Below are 23,187 nucleotides of genomic sequence, written 5' to 3' on the forward strand. Positions count from 1 at the left end.
ACTATCATGTTACTTTGCATTATGAAGCTAGTAACTTAGACTAGTGTCATGCATATGATACTAGTCTAAATTACTCCCCACTATGACCAGCCTAAGGAGACCATGAAGGTACTTTAAAGTGCACTGGAAAGATAAAAGTACTTTTTTTGGATAAATTTTAAAACCAAACGTCACTATGAATGGAGTAAGTGTTAGGCTGTTTTAAACTTGAATTCCAAACACTGCGGAAGTCTAGTCTCACGCTCTCACACCTGCACGCTAGTACTAGTAATAGTACCCGTACGTGCACTTCGTGCTGAAATGGAAAGGTGCCTGCGTCCAAAGGGGGGAACTGTTTTTCCACGGCCATCTTCGTGTTCACATACACGTCCACTAATATTGTTTTGTCGTTTAACGCGTGTGCGCTTAACTTAGGAACATTTTCCATGTTGCCCGTGCGTCGTTGGTTAGTTGTAAAAAATATGCTGATCCCCACTGAGCTGGACCTGCCGTTCGTTCGTTTGATTCACGAGTGTGTCTGTCTGCGTGTGGCGCGCGCCCGTGCTCCAGTTCACACCTCTTCTTCTTCTTCGACCGCTTGGCCCGTCCGTCGCCGCCTGATGCTGCCTCGAGAAAATCTACCCTTTTCACATGATTTTCCCCCGTATCTCGGCCAGTGAGCGAGTCGGTCGGTCTCGTCAGTGACCGATCCGTCGGCTGATCACGAGGTGGGAGTAGAACAAGCGACAAGAGAATCGCGGAAATCTCAAATGTTGCGCAACGAAAGCCGCGCCTCGTCGCGCACGTCCAGACGTGAGGCGTGTTTGCGCTTTGCCGGAGCACGAGACTGGAGCGAGCACAACGGCGACGGGTGAGCAACGGGTGACGACGCCCTTCCCGATTCCGGATCCGGCCCTTTCGCCGTTTTGCTGTCCACCCATGCTGCCACGCGTCCTTGGCAACGAGGAGCTGACCGAGTTTTTTGTTTTTCTGTCCAGTGGAGGTGGAGCTGCCAGGTTCTGCATTTCCAACGTATACGTGGTAGTTCCAGGAAAGTAGGATCACACGAGGCGATCCAGGAGGCGACGAGGGTTCCCTGTGTGCCGCCGGTGGCGCCGCTGGTTCCCTCTCTCTCCGTCGGTCGCTCCGGTCGCAGGAAGGAGGGGGAACCTCGGGTCTGTCCGCTAGGTGTGTGTGGTAGGGTTAGAGTTGAGGGTGACAATGCCGAGGCTGTTGCGATGGTGTCGCGTCGGAATAAATTTTTTCGGGCTCCGTTCGTGGTCAAGCGAGGCTTTGGCCTTCGTCTAGGAGCCAGCGGGATGGGATCCCCGGATCTCGTCGAGGTCGCGGGCTATGGTGACTGGAGGTCCATTGGCACTGGCCGTTTGGGTCCTCAAATGGGCGATGGATGCAGGGAGACGAAGACCCTTCTTCTTCCTTGTCGGTGTGATTTGTTGCTGCTGTTCTTCTCCTTCCTCTGCACTGATGCTGGAGGGAGATTCTGCTTTGCCCGGGCGGATGGCCCGGCCGCGATGCTGGACCGGTCGGATGGCTCGAGTTCTCTTCCTTCCGGAAGGGACATTTTTCATGGTACTCAAAGCCAAAAATGGCAACGGTTGTTGCAGGTGTGTTGGATTGATGTCCATGCCCTCTCAGCGCTGGTGTCAAGAAAGGAGGAAGCAACGTAGCGGCAATTGTTCTGTGATCGAAGATGATGACCTGCTTGCGCTTGGTTGCAGATCTTTCTGCTGTAGGGGTCTTCTCTTAAGATTTAGGGATGATGACACAGAGCTCCGGAAATCTTCTTTTGTTATAGTTGTTTTAGGGTACTTTAGGTGTTTATGGTCTTTTGTATTTGAGTTTCAGTATGTTTGTAAGGGTCAACTATTTTGTATTGTTTCGTGATTTGAATGCAAAGAATTTTTTTTTAAAAAATACGTATACATGGTAGTACACTCCTCGGTGTATTCTAGCGTCATCTTCTGTTCCCTTGATTAATCGATTGAACAGTACTACTACCTCCATCTGAAATGACAAAACATTTAGGGTCTGTTTGGTTGGAGACTAGTGTGGCCAAGTCAAAGTGTGACTAGCCACACAAGTATGGCAAGCCACACAAGTGTGACTAAGAAATTGGACGCCAAACTTTGGCAAAAGTTGGCAAAAAATTTGTCTCTTTGACAAGTGGGCCATAAGGACAATAAAGTGTGGCAAGTCAAAGTGTGGCAAAAACCAAACACATGTTTGGCAAACTGTGGCTACCAAATTTTGGCTTGGCAAATTGTGGTTGGGAACCGAACAGCCCCTTAATCCCCAGATTCTTTAACCCCTCTGCCAAATGATGAAAATGACCGGAAATAAGGCTGCCCCTGCCTTTTAGGGTCTGTTTGGTTCCTAGCCACCTTGTCACATTTTGCCACAGCTAATCTTAGACAAGTTTGACCAAGTTAGGTAGGTGTTTGGTTCTAGCCACACCTAAGGCAAGGATTTTTTTATGAGCAGTGAGCCCCACATGTCATAGACATAAATAGTGTGGCAGGATTCCCTTAGGCAAGCCAAAATGTGACTAACAATTTGAGCAACTCAATTAAGGCAAGTGTGACAAAAATCATGTGACAATATATGGCAAAGATAGTCACAATTCAAACAACCCCTTAATAACACAAAGCATTGCCATCCTCGTTGGATCATTCTTTGGAAGCGTCAGAGCTTAATTTTCGTAAATAAATGGACTATGTAGACTGTTTTGCTCTGTTTTCTTGGTACTCCAATCCAAGAGGGTCCCTGTCTTTGGCGTTTGGTCTACCTACGTAGCCCGCGTTTTGTTGTATGCGCGTACTGTTTCAGAGCCGTGGCTTCCTGTTGGTGGTAACCAAGCCAATAGTAACTTTATGTGGTTTACAATGATGCTGAACCGTAACAGCAGACGACACCCACATACAAATGGCGTGGTCGCGCGATAAGATAAGCACGCACGCACGCACGCACAAAACCACGCCGGTCAACAGAGTTTAGCAGACCCAACCGCCAGGCGCCAGAGACGATGGATAGAAACTAACTACAGTGTTCCCACGCAAACTTTGAAAGCAAACCCCGATGTATCACCTAACCTGATCACCTCACGTGGACAACGACGTGAACGCACAGAGCGTGTGGTCGAAAGGATAAGTAACAAATCACCTATCCATCCCGCTTGGACACGTGTGACGCATGGATACATGGCACGGCAGTTACCAAATGTTTTACACGTACGGGTGGCACTGCGTGAAGCTGTAGTACGAGTGGTGGTCACCAAAGTGGCGGCGTGGCTCCTTCTTTGGTGTCTGTATGCTCCCCGTGTTTCTGAATCCCAGACGGCGGCGGAGTTCAGCTGGGTCACTTGGAATGCTCTTCAGGATGCGCTTCTTCGATGTAAATTATAAACACACTTGGAATGTTCTATAGGTCTGGGACAACGGTGTTGAATCTTTTCCACTGCTGGTGCGTAAGAAAGAACCTTAGAATTGACGGACCGACTCAGACTGACCATCACAAGTGGCTGCGCAGGAACTACTCCTCCGTGGTTTCATAGTTCTGTCGGCACGCAGCTGCCGGACTTTTCGTCGGCATCTGACCCGGCTTCTTTTTTGCGTCCAACATCCTCGGTGGTCGGCAGTCGGCACCATCCATCAGTCAGCGATCCTAGCTACAACGGGTCATGTGTTAGTTGCTGGAAGTTGCGCAATCTACCGTGAGCGGCAGCTCTTCGCGGAGGCGCAGGTGAATAACGCATCAGACATGACGGGCAAGTTCTGTTTGGCAAACTCACCTTCAGTTCTTGTCCAAAAATCTGGTTTAGCTTGGGGGCGGGCGACGAACCCGCACAATGAGCTGGGCTTCATGCTCATTATCGGCGAGTAGTCGTTACATCTGTGCTCACTTGGGCAGGCTCTATGCCCTGTGATCCTTTTTCGTGACATTTGTAGTACCAGACTTTAACTCTCTTTTGCAATGCATTGGCAGACCAACTGTTTTCCTTCCTCTAAATAACACGGGCGTCCGTCAGGTGACCTTTATCATAAGACAATAGTCTGTTTTGCTAGTACATTGTGAGCTTCGTGGTCAGATTCCCCGCTTCACGCCGCAACATAACATCTTCATGATTTTCTTGATCCGTCGGAAGCATTGACTCCCATTTCAAAGAGCATGGTTAATAGTATAGCCAACTGCTGACTATAAGCCATTGCCATGTCATCTATAGCCCATCTTATAGCCAATATGTACAACAGTTGATTAGAAGAGTGTATTACTTTTTATTATATGGTCCATCTTTCACTCTCACAAAGTGTCTAGGAGCACGTGCTAAAGCTGGCTCTTCACCAAGAGTCCGCTTATCTTCTCTCACCTCTTCTCTTTCCTCCAACTAAGCACGAATATACTAGTTTATTTCTTATAGGGAACCACTAGGGATCAGACTACTGATCCCTTGCTTCCCATCAGACCACTGGATGACCATCGGATTAACATCATGTTATTCGTACGATCTGATACTATTGTTAGGCGCTGAGTTATTTCCTTTCTATAGTAATTAAGTGCTTCCATAATAACCTCCCGCTGACCTCTCCACCATTCCTTATCTATGCTTCTAGTAACTAACTGCTTCCAGAAATTACGTCAATTGTTTTGGTAAGCTGTGATTGCTTCCAACAAACAAATACAAAAATTATGCTTCCCACTAATTGCGGATTTGCTTCCAATAAACAGATAAAGAAACTTTATTGCTTCTGGAGATGTTCTCTTTTTGCAGCGCAGACATGGCATGGAAAATTGAATTTTTATAATGGAAACCCATGCCATGGAAACGTATATTATTCAAAAAACTGTTTACAAAATAAAGATACTTCAAAAATTTGTTCCAATTGTAAATATTCTCAGATCAAACTAGGACGTCTAAACTGAAATTTTGGGTTGTAGACAACATGTAATCTGAACGTTGGAAGCATCATGCAGTAACGGTGGAAATATACCTGATTACTGTGTAAGAGAAGCTTGATTTATTTGGAAGCACAGTGTGCTATTGTTAGAAGCATGACTAGTGTCTAACTGGAACTTTGTTCAACTATGTAGGAAGCATAAATGGTCTGTGAAACCTATAATGCTTTCTCATTGTGTAACAAGAGATTCTATTTCGTGAGAAGGAAGCGAAATAGAGATATGTTGGATGCAAATTTAAGAAGCTGGTGCAGCATACATGTGCCACGTGACAATTGCATGTGCTTCAAAAAATGAGCATGTGCTTCCAAATAAGTTGAAAGTTGTTTCAAATGTCGCGTGTACATATTTTCAACGACGAACTTTCTGATTGATGAATTTTTCCATCAACATTGCTTGTAAATGAGATCATAATTTTCTTGCAAAGAAAACAAAATTATCATACATTGGACATTGCTTCCATACAAGATACAACAAGACATTAACATACAACAAGACATGAACATCGAAGCACAACGGGATGAAGCCCCCTACTGGAACATGAGCACCATCCAAAGAGAGATGTCTTTGAGGAATAGCGTCCACAAGATCTCAGCAGCAACAATGAGATCAGACCAACGTTGCCTGAGTGTGGTGGTCAGATAGGGCCACGGGGAAGACTTGACATGCCTAAGTTGTCCTCGTGCACGAGCGAGGCCGGGGTAGGAAGCAAAGGTGATACATGAAGAAGCAGGGAATCCCATGTTAGGAAGCATGCATGCTTCGTGTGTGCTTTGTCGATGTCGAACCCGTCCCTGGACGGTCCACTCCAGCTGCCATCTTCTCCCTAGCTTTGACGACCTCTTTTTCTCCCCAAAAGATGTGTGTCGACGCCGGGGAGCGGCAAGGAGCAGCGCGGTCAGCATCGTCGAGTTGCCGACTTTATTGACCTGCAGCAGTTGAGCGTTGTGTTATCAGTGTGCTCCCATGCCGATGACTAGAACGACACCCACTGGGATGCTCCATGCTACACACCATGGCCACCATCCACCCGCATGTCGCGCCACCATCCTCTCCCGGCCTTTGTAGATCATATCTGGCGTCATGGTGGAGAATAAGACTACACCGCAGAGAAGATCGACGCAGGTGTTTGGGTTCATGTCCCCGCTCATGTAGGGAAGGTCGCTGCCATGAGTGGGGAAGAGCACCACAAGGAAAGGCAGAGCAACAGGTGGAGGAAGGCGTGATTGTCGTGGAGGAGGATGGCGGAGAATGAAGTCAGCCTATTTGTTGGCTGTGGGAAGACGGACGCTGGGTCAAATCATTAATGAAAAAAACTTAATTTGAGGATGGCAGTTATGAGCAATTTAAGGAGATTAGATGCCAGCAAACGAGCCATTGGATGTGGTACAAGATGGACGGTGCAGAAGACGTCTGAGCAAATAAGAAGTATCAGACTACTGATCTAAAGTGTTTCCCTTTCTTATAGCCAGCTGACTCAGCTCTATTGTATTTGCTCTTAACACTGATTGGCAGCCCGAGACATGGCGCACTCGAGTAATGAGCGATTATATGAATCCTCTAGTTGCAAACAGTGCAAGCGCTGACCCCGGCCATGTTACAATGTCTCCTTAGATCCTTGGTGGGCGGGGACTGAATCTGAATGCAAGCGCTGACCTCGTCCTGGATGCTGCCACCCTTTGATCATTTGATTGATGGTACCTATCACTTCCACATCGTGCACCACACTATCTTTCTCCGGGTGCAAACAGCAAACTGTCATTTCTTTGGTGCTACTTTCCAGTATACAACATGCTGGTCGAGGAGTGAAGACTCTTATCGCTTCGAAGTGCTACGCTTGTGATTTCTTTTGGCATCTTGTAGTATTCAGTACAATTGGCCAAATGATGGAGAGTAGCTTTTCTGAGCCATGTCCAGCTGGTTTACTGGGCGGCCATATGATCAGCTAGTTTCTTGTCAATCACTTCCACATTTTATGCTTCCTGAATCTTGTGTAGGAGAACCCGTTCTTTATGAGAGATTCAAACTGTGCACTACCAATACTGTGTGCGTCGCGGCGCTGGCGGACGCAATATGCGTCACATACAACGACTGACTCCAGCTTCCTCACGCTCTCGGCCTCCCGGTTTCCCGCTTAATCCCGTCCGAGCCAGAGACGAACTCGAACACACGAACTTCACCGCCGCGGCCGCGCTTGCTACAAGCACCTACCTACGCGAACCCTCCGTCCGTCCAACCAACACCGCAAGCATTGGCTTTGATCTCGTCGCATCAGACTAAGCCAGAGGAGGCCGACCGAGCGATGGCGGCCGCCGGCATGGACAGGTTCGTGGCCAAGATGGCCTTCTGCGAGGCGCCCTTCGACGGCACCCTCCTCGCCCCCGCGGTGCCCGCCGTCCACGATGACAAGAACAAAGGAGGAGCTGCGTCGGCGGTGGAGGTGGCGTTGGCGTTGATGGAGGCAGCCAAGGAGTACTTCTCCTCCGGCGCCACATTGGAGGAGGAGCAGCAGCAGGGCACGGACAGCGTGTCCGCCTTCTTCAATGCCGTTGCACTGGAGCTTTTTTTTCCGAGAAACTTCTAACCTATTCATTTTCAATCATGGCAGTACAAAGAACAACAGAGGTAATAAAAATTACAATCACGCACGATCTATTGAAGCCTATAAATATGATTTTCCACCAAGTAACATATATCATGATCATCTGACACCATGATCAGATTCTATCTCTCAACCTCCTCTGTTGCGATGAGAACTTTGCTGGGTGTCTTCGGAGGATACAGCTCCCATAGCGCAACCGTGGTGTCCGCCGAGCATGAGGCCAACAGTTTGCAGTCATGTGAGAAAGTCACCGCGGCACACTGCCAGCAAAAAAAGAAGCATGTAAGTTAAACTACACATCAAGCAGAATTTGACCAAGTTGTACTCCCTCCGTTCCTAAATATTTGTCTTTCTAGAGGTTTCAAATAGACTACTACATACGGATGTATATAGACATATTTTAGAGTGTAGATTCACTCATTTTACTCCGTATGTAGTCACTTGTTAAAATATCTAGAAAGACAAATATTTAGGAACGGAGGGAGTAGTAAGGAAGTAATTGAGCTGATTATCGATCTCATGACCCATATTCCAATTAAAGTAAACAGGAGGACTGAAATTGACATTTTGGACTGATCGAGGGACCCTAGATGCAAAATGGAAATGCCAAAAGCACTTAGTTGATCGAAGCTGCATACCGTAGCGCTGTGATACTTTAGAACCGCTAGAGCATTTCCTTTATTGTAGTTATACACTCGAATCCTGCAACGATGTAAAACACTTGAAAGATTACACAAATGCAAGGATTACAAACTCAGATAAACAACTAGAAGCATGCTTGTCCTGCAGGCATCGCCTACTCCTTGTCCAACAACTCCTATTCTGTGCACATAATGCTCTGCCTATTTTCTGTTCTGCACCTATTCTATTGTCACCTACAGGATGTGACGTCTAATCTCTGTCTTGCACTTCCCCCTCAGAGGGCACGCAAGTGTCACTTAATCAGCCAGCATTAAATCAGTTTGGTAATCAGGGACAACTGGTGTTGCCGCGACATAATCAGCTATCAGTAAATCAGCTTTGCTAACCAACGGTGGTCTACATGGAGGTCGCACTCGCGGCGCAGTGCCTAGTCCAGCAGGATACCCTTCACAAAGCCGTTGAGTTTGGATAAGACTATACACATTTTTTTCATAAACTTAATAATATTGTATCTCATACATGTTGTTCTACTCCACTACATGGCTTGCATGTAGACGATAAATGAAGACATTGTTTTTGCTCTGCTACTCGTGGTGTGGAACACCAATTTTGAATAAGACACAGCGGAGCTGGCAAGCATTGAGAGTTAGGGGATGGAGCCAGATGCTAAGCATATTGTCCTGCTGATACTATGATTATGATATTAGGGTCATACTGGTTTCCTGGGTGATACTACATTATACAGGTGATACTATGATTGAATGTATCTTTTGTTTTATGTATTTCTAGGCGATCGCGTGTTTGACATGGAGAACCCCTTTTACAGGCTATGTTTGGAAAGTAAAAGAAACTACATGAAGAACCCCTTTTACAGGCTAATGTTTTTTATGGTTTAGTTCTTAGTGACACACACTTTGCCTCTGGCGTAGTGACAAACACCACCCTTTTCAGTTCAAAACTAGAAATTGAATAAAAGAAGTGTTTCCAGAAATACTGGCGGTGCTCAAGCCTTCGGTAGTGGAAGTGTGACAAGAATCTGAACTGCAACCCTGCACTATATGTGAGATTCACCATGGAGGTGAGACTCAGGGTACAGGTGATACTCATGCTGTACGTGAGACTCAGGGTGTAGGTGAGACTCATGGTATATGTGAGACTCCACTGATTGATTCTGCCAGGGAGCCGAAGCATGGGAGTTGTGATCGCCTAGTCCACCATGGAAATCATGAGACATCCATCTGATTAATTTACTTTCGATTCCATTCAAGTATATCTATAATCTACCAATAAACAGTCCTATATTCAAATCAGATGCAGTTATTGACTCAGGCAATCAGATCCACTAAGCCGCTAGAAAAGGTTACATTAGCATCCCTGGTCAGCGATAAAAGCTAAGAATGGGGGAACAAACCTGTGATCCCAACCAGCAGTTGCTGCAATCTTGTTGTCTGGCCGAATCGCTATACCCGCTATACCGGGTCGCTCAATTTCTATCATATTCCTGAGAGAAAACGTGCCCTGTAATCAAGACAGCTACATTTCGGTTAAGAATTTCAGTTTTCTTGATTCCTAAATGAAATTGCAACCACTCCAATACAGGTAATGCTTGTGATGAAACGAATGCAAAAATTACAATCACACAAGTAGTTGACATGTCGAGCAATTGAGTCTGAATTATGAAGTAGATCATAGAGAGATGCTCGATTTTCTTACTGTGTAAACTAGTTAGCACCACATGTATGAATTATCACATGGACATATTGCTCCAAATCTGGGCTAATATCCAGGGACGAAAAACTGATAAACTGACATTCAACTTAGCTGTCATTTTGGATGCAAGCACTCATCAACCTTCCGAAAAGAGGATATAATACATAACATCGAGGCATCAATTTTTACATAGAATTGATGAATGCAAAGATATCCTGAGATAACTTTAAAAACATGTTTTTCCTTTTGTTTTCCTCACCTAGATGAAAATTTCACACTCCAGATAACGATAGAAGGCTGCCGACGTTGTTTTCTACCCTTCCAATTTCCGGGGATCAAAACATTTTGTTATTATCTCTACAAGTAGCAGGCAGTCAGGACTCGATCCCTAATTGATAGTGTATTGCCTACTAATCCTTCGCACAGGAATCACATCTCAGTTCTTCCATGTCTCTAGCGTAATCATAAATTGTTAGAAGCACTTTCGGGATGTATGATTCTGTCAGGATATACTTGAGAATATTACTAAAACTGTACTGAGAGAGTGACATAACTTAGAATATGCAAAGAATACAGATTACAGAGTGAACTCGGGTTTGTCAGCTACTACAAGTATATAACCAAGACTTGCACTTACAGCATGCATTTTCATGATAGAGATATCTTATATAGCAGTAAACAGAACATAGAATAATTGATGTCACACCTGCTGATGATCAAGGGCAAACATGGCTACTTTATTATCAGCACCTCCTGAGATCCCACCGGTGCATAAACCATCAATAGCAATGGATAAAGCTGCACACGTGCATCTTATTAGATCATGTCAAGGGCCTCGGTGCCCAAGACAGCAGAACCTCGACTACGTAGTTCGTAGTCGCGGTGGATAGGAGCGCTAGGGTTTTTGCCTGGCTGCTCTATGATGCGGGAGGGGAAGATAGAAGGAAATAACTTTATTGCTTATCCCTAAAGGGTGCTAACTATCTGATATATAAAGGCCCCATGGGCTAATAACAAACTAGAAACCTATACGAAATAAACTAGTCTAGGAACTAATGTGCCCGGATCAGGACTCCTGTCCAGCCTGCGCCTTGCCTGATGCGGCCGTCGGCTGCTCCTGGCCGCGCGGCCCACGTCTGTAAGACGTGCCCCACATGACATCTCTCCCCCCCTCGACGAGCAGCTCGTCCTCGAGCTGAAAAGCGGGGTAGCGCTCGACGAAACTGTCAAGATCCTCCCATGTAGCTGACGAAGCTGCTTCACCCTTCCAGTGGACGAGTAGCTGGCGAACGCCGCGTGCTAGGCGCGCACGAGTCACGCGCTCTGGTTCTGGAACAGCCGCCCCGTTGTGGATCGAAGGCAATCCCGGCGGTGTAGTTGGAGGAATGCCGAAGAACTTCTTGAGGAGGCCCACGTGGAACACGTCATGGAGGCGCGAGCGTGCCGGAAGCTCAAGACGGTATGCCACGTCGTTGATCACTTCTGAAATGCGGTACGGCCCATAGAATCGTGGCTTGAGCTTGCCCCTGGTTGGCAAGTTGAGAGAGGACGCGGCGCGCTGTCGAAGGCGAAGCCAAACCCAATCGCCCACCTCATGCCGAATGTCCCGATGACGTCTGTCGTAGTAGGACTTATAGACCGCCTGTGCCTGTTGTAGACGATAGCGGACGTCCTCGATAAGTTCGTCGCGCTCAGCCATGCTCCTGGCCACTGCAGCCACCCGTGTGTCGCCGGGCTCGTAAGAGCGAATAGTGGGAGGGTCACGGCCATACACAAGCTTGAACGGAGTCTCTTGGGTTGCTGTCTGGTAGGCGGTGTTGTATATGTACTCAGCCCAGGGAAGCCACCGGAGCCACTGCTTGGGACGATCCCCGGTAAGACACCGTAAATACATCACAATGATCTTGTTAGCAGCCTCCGTTTGACCATCCGACTGCGGGTGAAATGCTGACGTCATGTGCAGCTTTGTCCCCGTGAGGCGCATGAGCTCTTGCCAAAAAGCGGAGGTGAAGACGGGGTCGCGGTCAGAGACCATGGACTGCGGCACGCCATGGAGACGAACAACCTCAGCGAAGAACACCTGTGCCACTGACTCTGCCGTGTATGGGTGGGCTAACGCCACAAAATGGCAATACTTGCTGAAGCGATCCACCACGGTGAGGATGACAGACTTCCCGCCTACTCGAGGAAGCGCTTCCACGAAGTCGATGCCGATGTCAGTCCACACGCCCGTGGGTACCGGCAGCGGCAGTAGCAGCCCAGCGGGGTGCAAGTGCTCGGACTTGTACCGCTGGCAAGTACCGCAAGTGCGGATGTACTCCTGCACCGTCTTGCGAAGGTTAGGTGCGTGGAAATCGCGGCGGAGACGATGCAATGTGCGCAGGACGCCTTCATGCCCATCATCGTGCACGGCACTGAGAATCTCCTGGAGTAGCGGGGATGACGGCGGAATGTAGAGGCGGCCGTTGAAAGTAACGAGGCCGTCGGAGAGCGCCCAAGGCTGTTGCCGCGCACCTGCCGTGATATCCTCCCGCAGTGCGACGAGCGCCGGATCAGTGGACGTCGCTTGCCGGAGGCGATTGATGAAGTCGAAACGAGGCCCTGAGACCGCCATGATCGTCGTCTCCTCCGTGTCACGGCGGGAAAGTGCATCCGCCACCGTGTTGGTACTACCTGCCTTGTACTCCACCGTAAAGTCGAATCCCAGGAGTTTGCCAACCCAATGATGCTGCGGGATGGTGGCCAAACGCTGGTCAAGCAGAAATTTGAGGCTGTAATGATCCGTTTTTACCACAAATTGACGCCCCCATAGGTACGGCCTCCAATGGCGAATCGCGAGCACCAGGCCGATGAGTTCCCGTTCATACGCTGCCAGGGAACGGTGACGTGGCGCGGCTGGCCGGCTAAAGAAAGCCACCGGGTGGTGGTCCTGAAGAAGGACGGCCCCGAAACCGTACGTCGATGCGTCACACTCGACGATGAACGGCCGTGTAAAATCCGGTAACGCGAGGACGGGAGCCGTGGTGATTGCCGTCTTGAGGGTGGTAAAAGCTGCTGCCGCCTCCGGCGACCAAGAGAAACCATCCTTGCGAAGGAGGGCCGTCAGGGGCGCGGCAACCACGCCAAAGTCCTTGACAAACTTGCGGTAGTACCCCGCAAGGCCGAGAAAGCCCCGAACCGCGCGCGCCGAGCGTGGTTGCGGCCAGTCCGCTACTGCCTGCACCTTTTCCGGATCCATGGCCACGCCTGCAGCGGAGATGGTGTGACCCAGGTATGCGATTGATTCAACGGCGAACGCGCATTTGGAGCGCTTGACGAAGAGCCGGTGCTGGTGCAGGACCGTGAAGACGGTGCGCACATGTCGGAGATGGTCAGCCCATGTCTCGCTGAAAATGAGGATGTCGTCAAAGAAGACGAGAACAAAACGGCGCAGGTATGGCCGCAGCAGATCATTCATGAGGGCCTGGAACGTGGCCGGCGCGTTGCAGAGTCCGAACGGCATCACCAGAAACTCGTAGAGGCCGTCATGAGTACGGAAAGCTGTCTTCGGGATGTCCTCCGCACGCATCCGCACCTGGTGGTAGCCGGAACGTAAATCGAGCTTGGTGAAGAAACGAGCGTGCCGTAGCTCGTCGAGGAGTTCGTCCACCACCGGAATCGGGAACGCATTCTTGACAGTAATGGCGTTCAGGGCGCGATAATCGATGCAGAAGCGCCAGGACCCGTCGGCCTTGCGGACCAGCAGTACCGGGGACGAGAATGCGGAACAACTCGCACGGATGATACCTTGGGCGAGCATGGCGGCGCACTGACGCTCCAGCTCGTCCTTGTGCGCGGCCGGGTATCGATACGGACGGACGGCCACCGGGGCGGAACCAGGTAGCAGGGTGATGCCGTGATCGCGGCTGCGGGGCGGTGGCACGCCGGAGGGGTCGGCGAAGATGCCGTCGAACTCGGTGATGATGGCGTCCAGGAAGTCGCGGCCGCTGCATGATTTTAGGGCTGGCCCGTCCGGTCCTGCAATGCCGTGCCAGCACACCCGATGGCCCCGCCGCCAGAATGTCATGGAGAGGGCTCGGAAATCCCACAGGATCGGTCCGAGCGACGCCAGCCACTGCGTGCCCAGGACGATGTCGTAGCCCGCGAGCGGCAAGGCGAGGAAATCCTCCGCGAACTCCTCGTGGCCGATGCGGAAGGGCACGACGCGGTACGCGCCCTGGCACGGAACGCGCTCGCCGTTGGCCACCGTGACGCGCATCTTCTCTGTGGTGGGGGGCGGTAACGTAGCACGAGCGGCCGCCTCTTCGGTGATGAAGTTGTGGGTGGAGCCTGAATCGATCAGGGCGAGGAGGGAGACACGTCCGAGAGTAATCTGCATCTGCATGGTTTCACTCGTGCGCACGCCGGCGATCGCGTGGAGCGAGATTTGAGGGTCGGCCCGCGATGCATCATCAGTGGCGGAGGCCGCGTCGTCGTCGTCGTCGTCCGGCGCTAAGTCGAGGAGAAAGATGCGCTGGCACACGCGGTTGTGGCCCCTGCCAAACTTCTCGTTACAGTTGAAGCAAAGGCCCAGGCGACGGCGTTCCTCCATCTCTGTCTGGGAGAGACGCTTGATTGGGCGTCCGTCCGGCAGATTGTGGCCCTGCTGAGGTGCGGCTGGTGGGGCCGGAGCGGGGGGCGCGAGGCGTGGTCCTGGTGTTGGCAGGATGCCCTTCTGTGGAAAACGCACCGGTGGCGCGGCGGAAAGCGCGCACTGGTCGCGCAGCTCCAATTTGCGGGCGAGGCTCATGGCGACGGCGAGGGACTGTGGGTTATGGATCTCCACGTCGAGGCTGAGGGGTGGCTGGAGTCCCGCGGTGAAGATCTGCACTTTCTGTGTCTCGGATAAGGTGCCTGCCCGGGGAAGGAGTGCCTCAAACCGCTCCTGGAAGTCGACGACGGACGTCGTGCGTTTGCACGCCATTAGTTCGCCCAGCGGGTTAGCGCGCAGCGGTGGCCCGAAGCGGAGATTGAGCAGCTCGGAGAAGCGGCGCCACGGAGGTGTGCCCTCGTCGCGCTGGACCTGCATATACCATAGTTGGGCAGGACCCTCGAGATTGTAGGACGCCATCCACACCTTCTCCTCCTCGGCGATCCGTTGTTGATGGAAGAAGGACTCGCATCTGTTGATGAAGGCGAGCGGATCAGACTTGCCGTCGAACTTGGGGAAGTCCATCTTCTGGAACCTGGGCGGCCGATCATTGTGGTGCTGCCCATCATGGGCGGCGGCAGCGCTGGACGAAGAGGAGGACTTGTCCTTCTGGAGTGCGGTGACGGACGACTGCAGGGACATCACCGTGGCCGTCAAGGCCTCGATCATCTTAGCCAGATCTGCGGTGGTCGGTTCTGCCATGCCGGAAGTGACCGAGGCGGCAGCGGATTGTGGCGATGTCGGGGAGCTGGGCGCGGACACAGGGGGGAAAGCGGCCGGCGGATGGAGCGTGGACGAGGAGGAGGATCGCCTGGAACCTGATACCAAGTTGTCAAGGGCCTCGGTGCCCAAGACAGCAGGACCTCGACTACGTAGTTCGTAGTCGCGGTGGATAGGAGCGCTAGGGTTTTTGCCTGGCTGCTCTATGATGCGGGAGGGGAAGATAGAAGGAAATAACTTTATTGCTTATCCCTAAAGGGTGCTAACTATCTGATATATAAAGGCCCCATGGGCTAATAACAAACTAGAAACCTATACGAAATAAACTAGTCTAGGAACTAATGTGCCCGGATCAGGACTCCTGTCCAGCCTGCGCCTTGCCTGATGCGGCCGTCGGCTGCTCCTGGCCGCGCGGCCCACGTCTGTAAGACGTGCCCCACATGACAGATCATATGTTGTTTCATTCCATCAAAGGAAGATAAACATTAACTACTCTTGAAAATGGCAGGTTACACAATTGAATTAAAACTGGGTGTAGCATGAGACCTGATTCCAAATGATATTTCACTGAAGATAAAGGTGACCCAGGCTTCCGCACATCCCACCAGAGAGTGCTTCCATCTTCATAACTGGTGGCCGTAAAAGCGATGTTTATTAATAAAATGAACACATACACTTCTCAACCTTGAACCCTCAAACTGGTTGTTTTTAACCTTAAACTCTTGAATCAGTTTTATTCACTCCCTTGGCCCTATCCCGTTGAAAAATTATGAACTTTTTAAAAAGTCATAAATAGTCAAAACTCAATAAGAAAAGGCGGATTCAATACTCCACAGATGACATGTAGCTAAACTTTTTCTAATAGTCAATATAAAATCCTGAATTTCCTATAAAGTTTTTTCCTGATAGTCAAACTGAAAAAGAATCAACAGTTAATCTGAAAAAAAAACTATTTGCCAAATTTCCTAAAGAGTTAAAGAATCCTGATTTCTATATTTTAAGTTGAGTGTAAAAGTGATGCCACGTGTCATCTCTGCCAGCACAACCGTTTGGGTTAGGGTCAAGGGCGTAAAATAAACTGATTCGACAGTTTAAAGTTAGAAGCAACCGGTTTCAGAATTCAAGGTTGAAAAATGAACTTCAGCAGTAGTTGAGGGTTGAAAATGACATATTGTTTGAATTTTGAAAATGAAATTCCCGTGAGAACACCCAGCGTGCATGCAAAAAGGCTGAGAATTTTTTTTTTCATTCTGAAAAAATTATCGAACTCGCTTTAACCTGCCCCAGAAGCATACTATGGGACTGTTTAGCCTATCAAGTACTAGAGATCAATTTACCATATTTAGGTACCAACTATTGAGATGAGATTATATTGAGATATCACTACAGTTCATAATGTGACTAGTCAAAAACTCATGCCATGATACTAAATGCTTGAACCCTTGAAGCATACTCGCTTCAGTTAATGGATTTTATTTGTAAGATAAAGTTGCTTTGTTGCTTCACAACAGAATCAATTCAATTGTGTAAGTGGCATACACTCACAGTTGAAATCTTTACATGTGAGCTAATCGAGTGAATATGCATCAACAATATCATTTTACTATGTGCTGCACATGCCCCATGGAATACACACAACAATGGTTATGGTTAACATTGTGAAGCAGGAACAAATCTGTATGCTGCATATAGTCATCTGTACACTTCACATAACACCATCACTACACTCGCAATAAGAATTTGATCTAGTATAACTTCTGCCATAGAGGGGAGATAAACTATCTTACATCGAGCTGTCCAGTACCTGAAGCTCTGGCACTTGGTGCAGCACGTCGAGTTGTCCAACGAGCCGGACAAGCTGCTTTGGAGCTGGACCACCAATGGCACATACACGGCCAAGTCATGCTACCGGGCAACCTTCCAGGGAGCGATGGGCTGCCACTCCTGGAAGCTCATTTGGAGGACCTGGGCACCTCCTAGAGTGAAGTTCTTCCACTGGTTGGCTTGCCAAGATCGTTGCTGGACAGCCGAACGGCTCGCGCGCCGCGGCCTGCAGCATCACCCTCGGTGCTTGCTGTGTGACCAGGAACCGGAGACGATCAGGCACCTGATGCTCACCTGTCCATTTACCAGGCAGACATGGCATGAGGTCCTATCCTGGCTGCGTTTGCCGGCACCAACGCCCGAGCACGATGATTCGCTTATGGACTGGTGGCTGCGCGCGAAGGAGTTCACGCCACCCACTCAACGCAAGGCGCTGAAATCCGTGGCGCTCTTGGTGCCGTGGATGACCTGGAAGCACAGGAACGCGTGCATTTTTGACCATGTTAGCCCCTCGCTCAATGAGCTTGTTGACTCGATCAAGGACGAGGCCAGATGTTGGGCAAAGGCCGGAGCTCAAGGGCTCAGGGTCGTTTTGCCATCATCGTGGGATGTTCACTGAGCCCCTGACGGCTATGTAAAACCTGCCTCCTAGGAGGATGTAAATTCCCTCTCTTTCCAATGCAATGAAACGCAAAAGCCATTTGCGTTTTCTCGAAAAAAACTATCTTACATCATTCTCCCAAATGTGTGAGTGGAAAGATGATTCATGTGCAATATAACCATGCTAAGCATTTGAATACCATTTCCATTCCACGTGATTGTTACTATCCAGATAAAACATGAGATGTGTTCAGCTTATGACATTTTTTATTATGTGTGATTATTCCATAACACTTAGCCACAACTCCCAAACAAATGACAGAGGCCAGAGGATAAAAGAGGGCATGGGTCTGATAAAAGGACCAGATTCATATTTAAGCCATTTGCTACAATTGACCTAAGAAAGAGCTCAATAGTTTTTAAAACTGAAAAGAGCTTAATAGTTTTTGTTCAGATACTCCACTAGGCCATGGCATATAAAAATATCTTGCAATATTAGTTACAAACATATTGGGTTTTTGGAAACTTGATCTGGATACCTTGATAAAATATTAACATAGCCTCCAGATTCACACGGGATGAAAGCTTGCACAGCCATGCATAGACCTACAAACAACAGAATTACAGTTTTCAACGATTACTCAAAAGCATAAATAGTCAGGAAAAACAAATGACACAGAACAATTAAAAGGGATTTTTATTGCAGTCCTGCAGATAAAGACTATTATTTTAATTCAATATAGTTGTAAAGCCATGCATTATACCTTGTAATAACAACAAGAAAACTACGACAGCACAAGAAATATAAATAAACAAGATGCCAGAGAGTCTCATGCCATGGAAGAAGGATTGGTCCTATATCACATATATTCCTTGCATTCGTGGTACCAGAGAGGTCAGTCAAATTGCAAAGTGTACATATCTCAGATAAAGGCATGCAATTATAACTTTCTCCCATGAAAACTGAACAATGAATCAACAGACCATGTAGGTGGAGCTGCTGGATCTAGGCCAAGAGGGACAATTCTCAAACCAAACACTCTAGGTCTGGTAGACAAAAAATTAAAACAACAAAAATGGTGGAGGCTACTCTGATGTCAAGTCTAAATAGTTCACGGTTCTACTAAGCGAGAAGTTACCACCGGATACATATACTAGGTACAACCCACCATCGTATATTGTTGAACAAAAACAAACAACTATAGCTGGAGTGGTGAAGAGTGAGGACAAACCTTTTTTCTTGGTAAGGTGACCTGTCATATTAGCACTACATCTTTGGGGCAAACACATTATCTTCCTTGAATTTTCAATGTCCCAAAGTTCAACCTGTAGGTTTTGTTTTGAAGTTTCAACATGAAAGCAGTGACAACAAAAGAAGTATAACAACATCGGAAATTGCCTCTCAGTTTATATATTGATCTTAAGTTAGTGAAAAGATAACATAGTTTGGAACTAACCTCAGAAGATTCTTGACCAGCGATTGCCAATATATTTTGTCCATCCAAGGAACTGCCTAGCAAATACATAATAAAGTCAACAATGCAGAGATAGCATGCTTGTCTAAACAAGAAATTATCAGACACATACAGTACATCCTTCTTCTAAACGATGTGACATTTGAAAGTCAACAAAGTGTTATATTACGCCATTTCCTTTGCAGTCTTTCCTTTCCTCTACATAAATGAATGAAATTGCTATTTATTTGTCCATTACCGAAAAGCTTACACTTCCATAATAAGTCACTAGTTAATACATCTCATGTAGGATTCAGAGGATATTGCTGCTTTTAAACGTGATGGGATTCGAAAATGGTCGCACATTACCTTGTTCATATTCTTGTGTTCCTTCTGCAAGATTTACACCATCTGATCCTGTATTATCTTCGGTAGGTACTCTTTGCGGCTCAGTGCCACTATTTGAGCCACTCAAGCTGGTTTGTGTGCCATGTGCAGAACATGGAACCTTAACCAGTGACATCTTACAGAAATGGTATGCACTTGTTTTGATTGTAAATATGGGCCTCCTGCATAAGCACAAATAATAGATTTATAAATTCCACAGAGATTCATAGAACACGCACGGGCCACAAAGCCTGCTAAAAAGTATATATTCTTCCAGATTTCCACATGAACACTTTACGTATTGTCTTATCTCCTAAAATAAATCACAAGTGTCCACGCGTCCAGGTCATTCATAGTTGAGTTCAGACATATTTATAAGAAAAGAATAATTCTAGGTTCTACAAATCACCTGGTTGTTTAGAAGTTCTTCAAAATGTTGCCACTACAGTTTACGGATGAGGGCCTTACACATTTGGACTTAAAAGTATCATATTACAAGTTTATAACAATGTAACATCCGTCAAAAAACAGGAAAGCACCATAAGACTTGTGCTTTCAAGCTATAATCAGGACGAAATACTACCAGATAACATGAATAGCTTAATTCTATGAAAGGGTACTCAGAACATATCTAGATTTTGCTCATTGCTAACTCATATTGCGGGTGCTAGCATTTAGTTTGACCATAAAATCGATAGCATTACTGATTATCTGACCTTGGTAGTGAAAGAAACTTTCAACATATTAGATAAGGAACCCTAGTATGATGCGATACTTATTACACTCCTACCCAGCTATATTATTTTGCCCCGCCCCTAGCCCTAAATCTAAATAAGCAGCTGTATTTTCTGGTGGCCAAAGGGCAGTTATAGAATACAATTTGCAGAGAGTGAACATCAGGAATGATAATTGTTCTGCCTTCAGGGACAGAAGCTGTCTTGTAATTACTAAATAAAGACTTCTTTTCAATTCATCCTGGAATGTTCGATTTGTAATATTTGAAAGATTATGTGCATGTGTATTTCATTGCATTTAAGTAAGCGACTAAGCGGGAGCCTATTCCTGATTGATTGTGCCCTAGCTTATGTTTGATGTAAACAGTTATCAACTTTCTTTCAGAAAAGGAAATATGACAACCCTTGGCATCTTGTGACTGCAGATGCAGAAAGTCATACCGTGAGAGCCCAGCTTCCTCAATTGCCCAGCCTTTGCACAAACCATCTCTTCCCTGGCTGTGCCAAAATCAAAAGCATAGATATTGAGGATCAAAATAAGCCCACACAGGAAATCTCTTACTTCCAAATTCTACGATGCAATAAAAGCTGTGTACAAGTTAAAAGGCACTTAGACGGTTCAAGCATGTATAGTCAATATCAAAAACATAGATATTGATCAAAATTCAACAAAAGATCACCACTGGAAAGAAATATGCTCAAAGGAAATCTCTTCCATCTACATTCAACAATGCAGAAAAAGTTATATAGAGGTTAGAATGCACTTAGATGGTTCAGGCATATATAGTTTTCCCCAAAGCCATGCTCAGCAACTATAACCACAGTCCTGAAATGGGTTCACCAACACTGTTTCAAATATAGCTCTGACATGGTTATACTAGTTATGGTACTGGAATTTCTTATCTAGCAACATGATAAGCTAAGTTTGAGATATCCAATAACCAGCACTCCTGACAGAATTCACCCCAATTCACTCATCACCTAATGATTGTGTTCCCAAGTCCGGCGCCAGCAGCGATTGAATACACCCCAGCCGCGCCGCCATGAGCCCTGCAGATTGCAGAATCACACGCTATCACACCCAACCACTCGAAACCGAACCACACCCGCCGCTGCAGTCTGAAGAAGCAGCAGGCTTACCAGATGGAGGAGACTGTGCGGTGGCTCGCCGTGTCCCAGACCCTGAGATCCCCGTCAGCCGCGCTGGTGGAGGAAAAGCAGAGACCATGAACCAAGCATCAAAGCACAGCAGAGTCACATTCAAAAGGGTTCATGGCAAGCGGCTGATGATACGGGCGACCAGAGAGGGGTGTAGGGGTTGGGAGGAAGTTTACCCCGAGAAGAGGAGAGGGAGGGCGTGGTGGAAGCAGGCGTCGCTGACGGCGGCGCGGTGGCCCCGGAGCACCGCCACAGGGTCCGGCGACGGACGGCGGCGCGGCCTCTCCCGGTCGCTGGCCATGTCGCTCGGCGAAGTGCGAGACAGTCAGAGAAAGCAGTTGTGTCATGTCCAGCGCTCGACGCCTACACCCAAACACGGAAAAATATCTGGTGCACCAGAGCAATTTCAAGTCAAAATTTAAAACATAACTTGAAAAATAAAAATGACAAATTCGACACCAAATAGTACATAACATAACTTGGGCTTTAGATTTGGTCCATTATCACACTGATGTCAAATTTATTTTTTTTGTATCTTAAAAGTATTTCAAATTTTTATATGAAATTTTGTGGCATCGTACATTTCTATGGCGTTAACATGCTAGAATTTTTTCAGATTTTTTAAAATACTCTATGGCATCCGGTGCACCAGTAACACCACAAATGCGGGTGCACCAGATACATTGCTAAACAAACACACCTTTGTCAACAAAACTATGAACTATGGATTGTATAACTTAGATATGATGGTGTGCTCTTTCATATCATCATCTCATGCACACTAGTTTGTTATGTATAGTTGCTACTTGTCTATGTTGTTGGATTATGAAGTTACACCTTAATTCCTATTTTCAAAATTATTGTTGTTGACATGTTATGTTAGTCTGTGATGTTGAAGTTTACTTCTAAATTTCGAAATCAAAGTTGGACCCATATTTGATATATATGTATGGTGCTAAAATTACATATCATAGGGGTAATCTTACCACCTCAAACAAAATGGCGTGTGCAACAATCATCCATTCTTTCATCCTCTCAACCAAACACACAAATGGCTGTCTTTAGCCACATCTATCCTCCCTACCAAACAAAATAATATGGTTATCCAACTCACCTAATCCCTTACAACCAAGCAACCAAAATTGGCTATCCCCAACACCTGGTTAAGGATATTCTTAGCCAGGTAACCTTGCACGTGAACCAAACGCCACCTAAGGGTGTGTTTGGGCATATGCGTCGTTGCATCTAGCGTTGGACATAGCATATATCAACGGCTCTTATCTATTGGCCCATAACATATGAGAACACACCCTTTTTTTCTAGACTGAACTACCAATGTCATCATCGAGACAAGCATACACTAGTAGAAACTGGAGCTTTAAAACCGGTTCGTAAGAGCCTTTAGTGCCGGTTCTGCAACCGGCACTAAAGGATGGAGACTAAAGCCCCCCCCCTTTAGTACCGGTTCGACACGAACCGCCACTAAAGGCCCACCACGTGGTGTGAGCTCGCGCTGTGGTACGGGGGACCTTTTGTACCGGTTGGTGTTACCAATCGGTACTAAAGGTTTTTTTTTAAATTATTTTTTTAAAAAAATGTAAAAAAATTGATATATATGTATGTTGTGATGTTGAAGTTTACTTCTAAATTTCGAAATCAAAGTTGGACCCATATTTGATATATATGTATGGTGCTAAAATTACATATCATAGGGGT

The 23,187-nt window shown here is 47.3% G+C and overlaps 1 protein-coding gene across 1 annotated transcript; it reads right to left on the reverse strand.

Moving 5' to 3' along the window:
• Window positions 1–7,508: 7,508 nt before the first annotated feature.
• On the reverse strand, window positions 7,509–21,833 carry LOC123071229 (protein DECREASED SIZE EXCLUSION LIMIT 1). The gene is made up of 13 exons (XM_044494744.1): window positions 21,648–21,833; window positions 21,454–21,516; window positions 21,295–21,363; window positions 20,755–20,811; window positions 19,562–19,761; window positions 19,196–19,251; window positions 18,971–19,064; window positions 18,278–18,344; window positions 15,861–15,943; window positions 10,611–10,702; window positions 9,606–9,712; window positions 8,191–8,254; window positions 7,509–7,812 (listed from the first exon to the last, which is right to left on the reverse strand). The coding sequence occupies exons 1-13, from the start codon at window positions 21,770–21,772 to the stop codon at window positions 7,675–7,677; spliced, it is 1,215 nt and encodes a 404-aa protein (XP_044350679.1). The 5' UTR covers window positions 21,773–21,833; the 3' UTR covers window positions 7,509–7,674.
• Window positions 21,834–23,187: the final 1,354 nt, after the last annotated feature.

Source organism: Triticum aestivum, chromosome 3B (genome assembly GCF_018294505.1).
Source record: "Triticum aestivum cultivar Chinese Spring chromosome 3B, IWGSC CS RefSeq v2.1, whole genome shotgun sequence".
NCBI classification, from domain to species: domain Eukaryota; kingdom Viridiplantae; phylum Streptophyta; class Magnoliopsida; order Poales; family Poaceae; genus Triticum; species Triticum aestivum.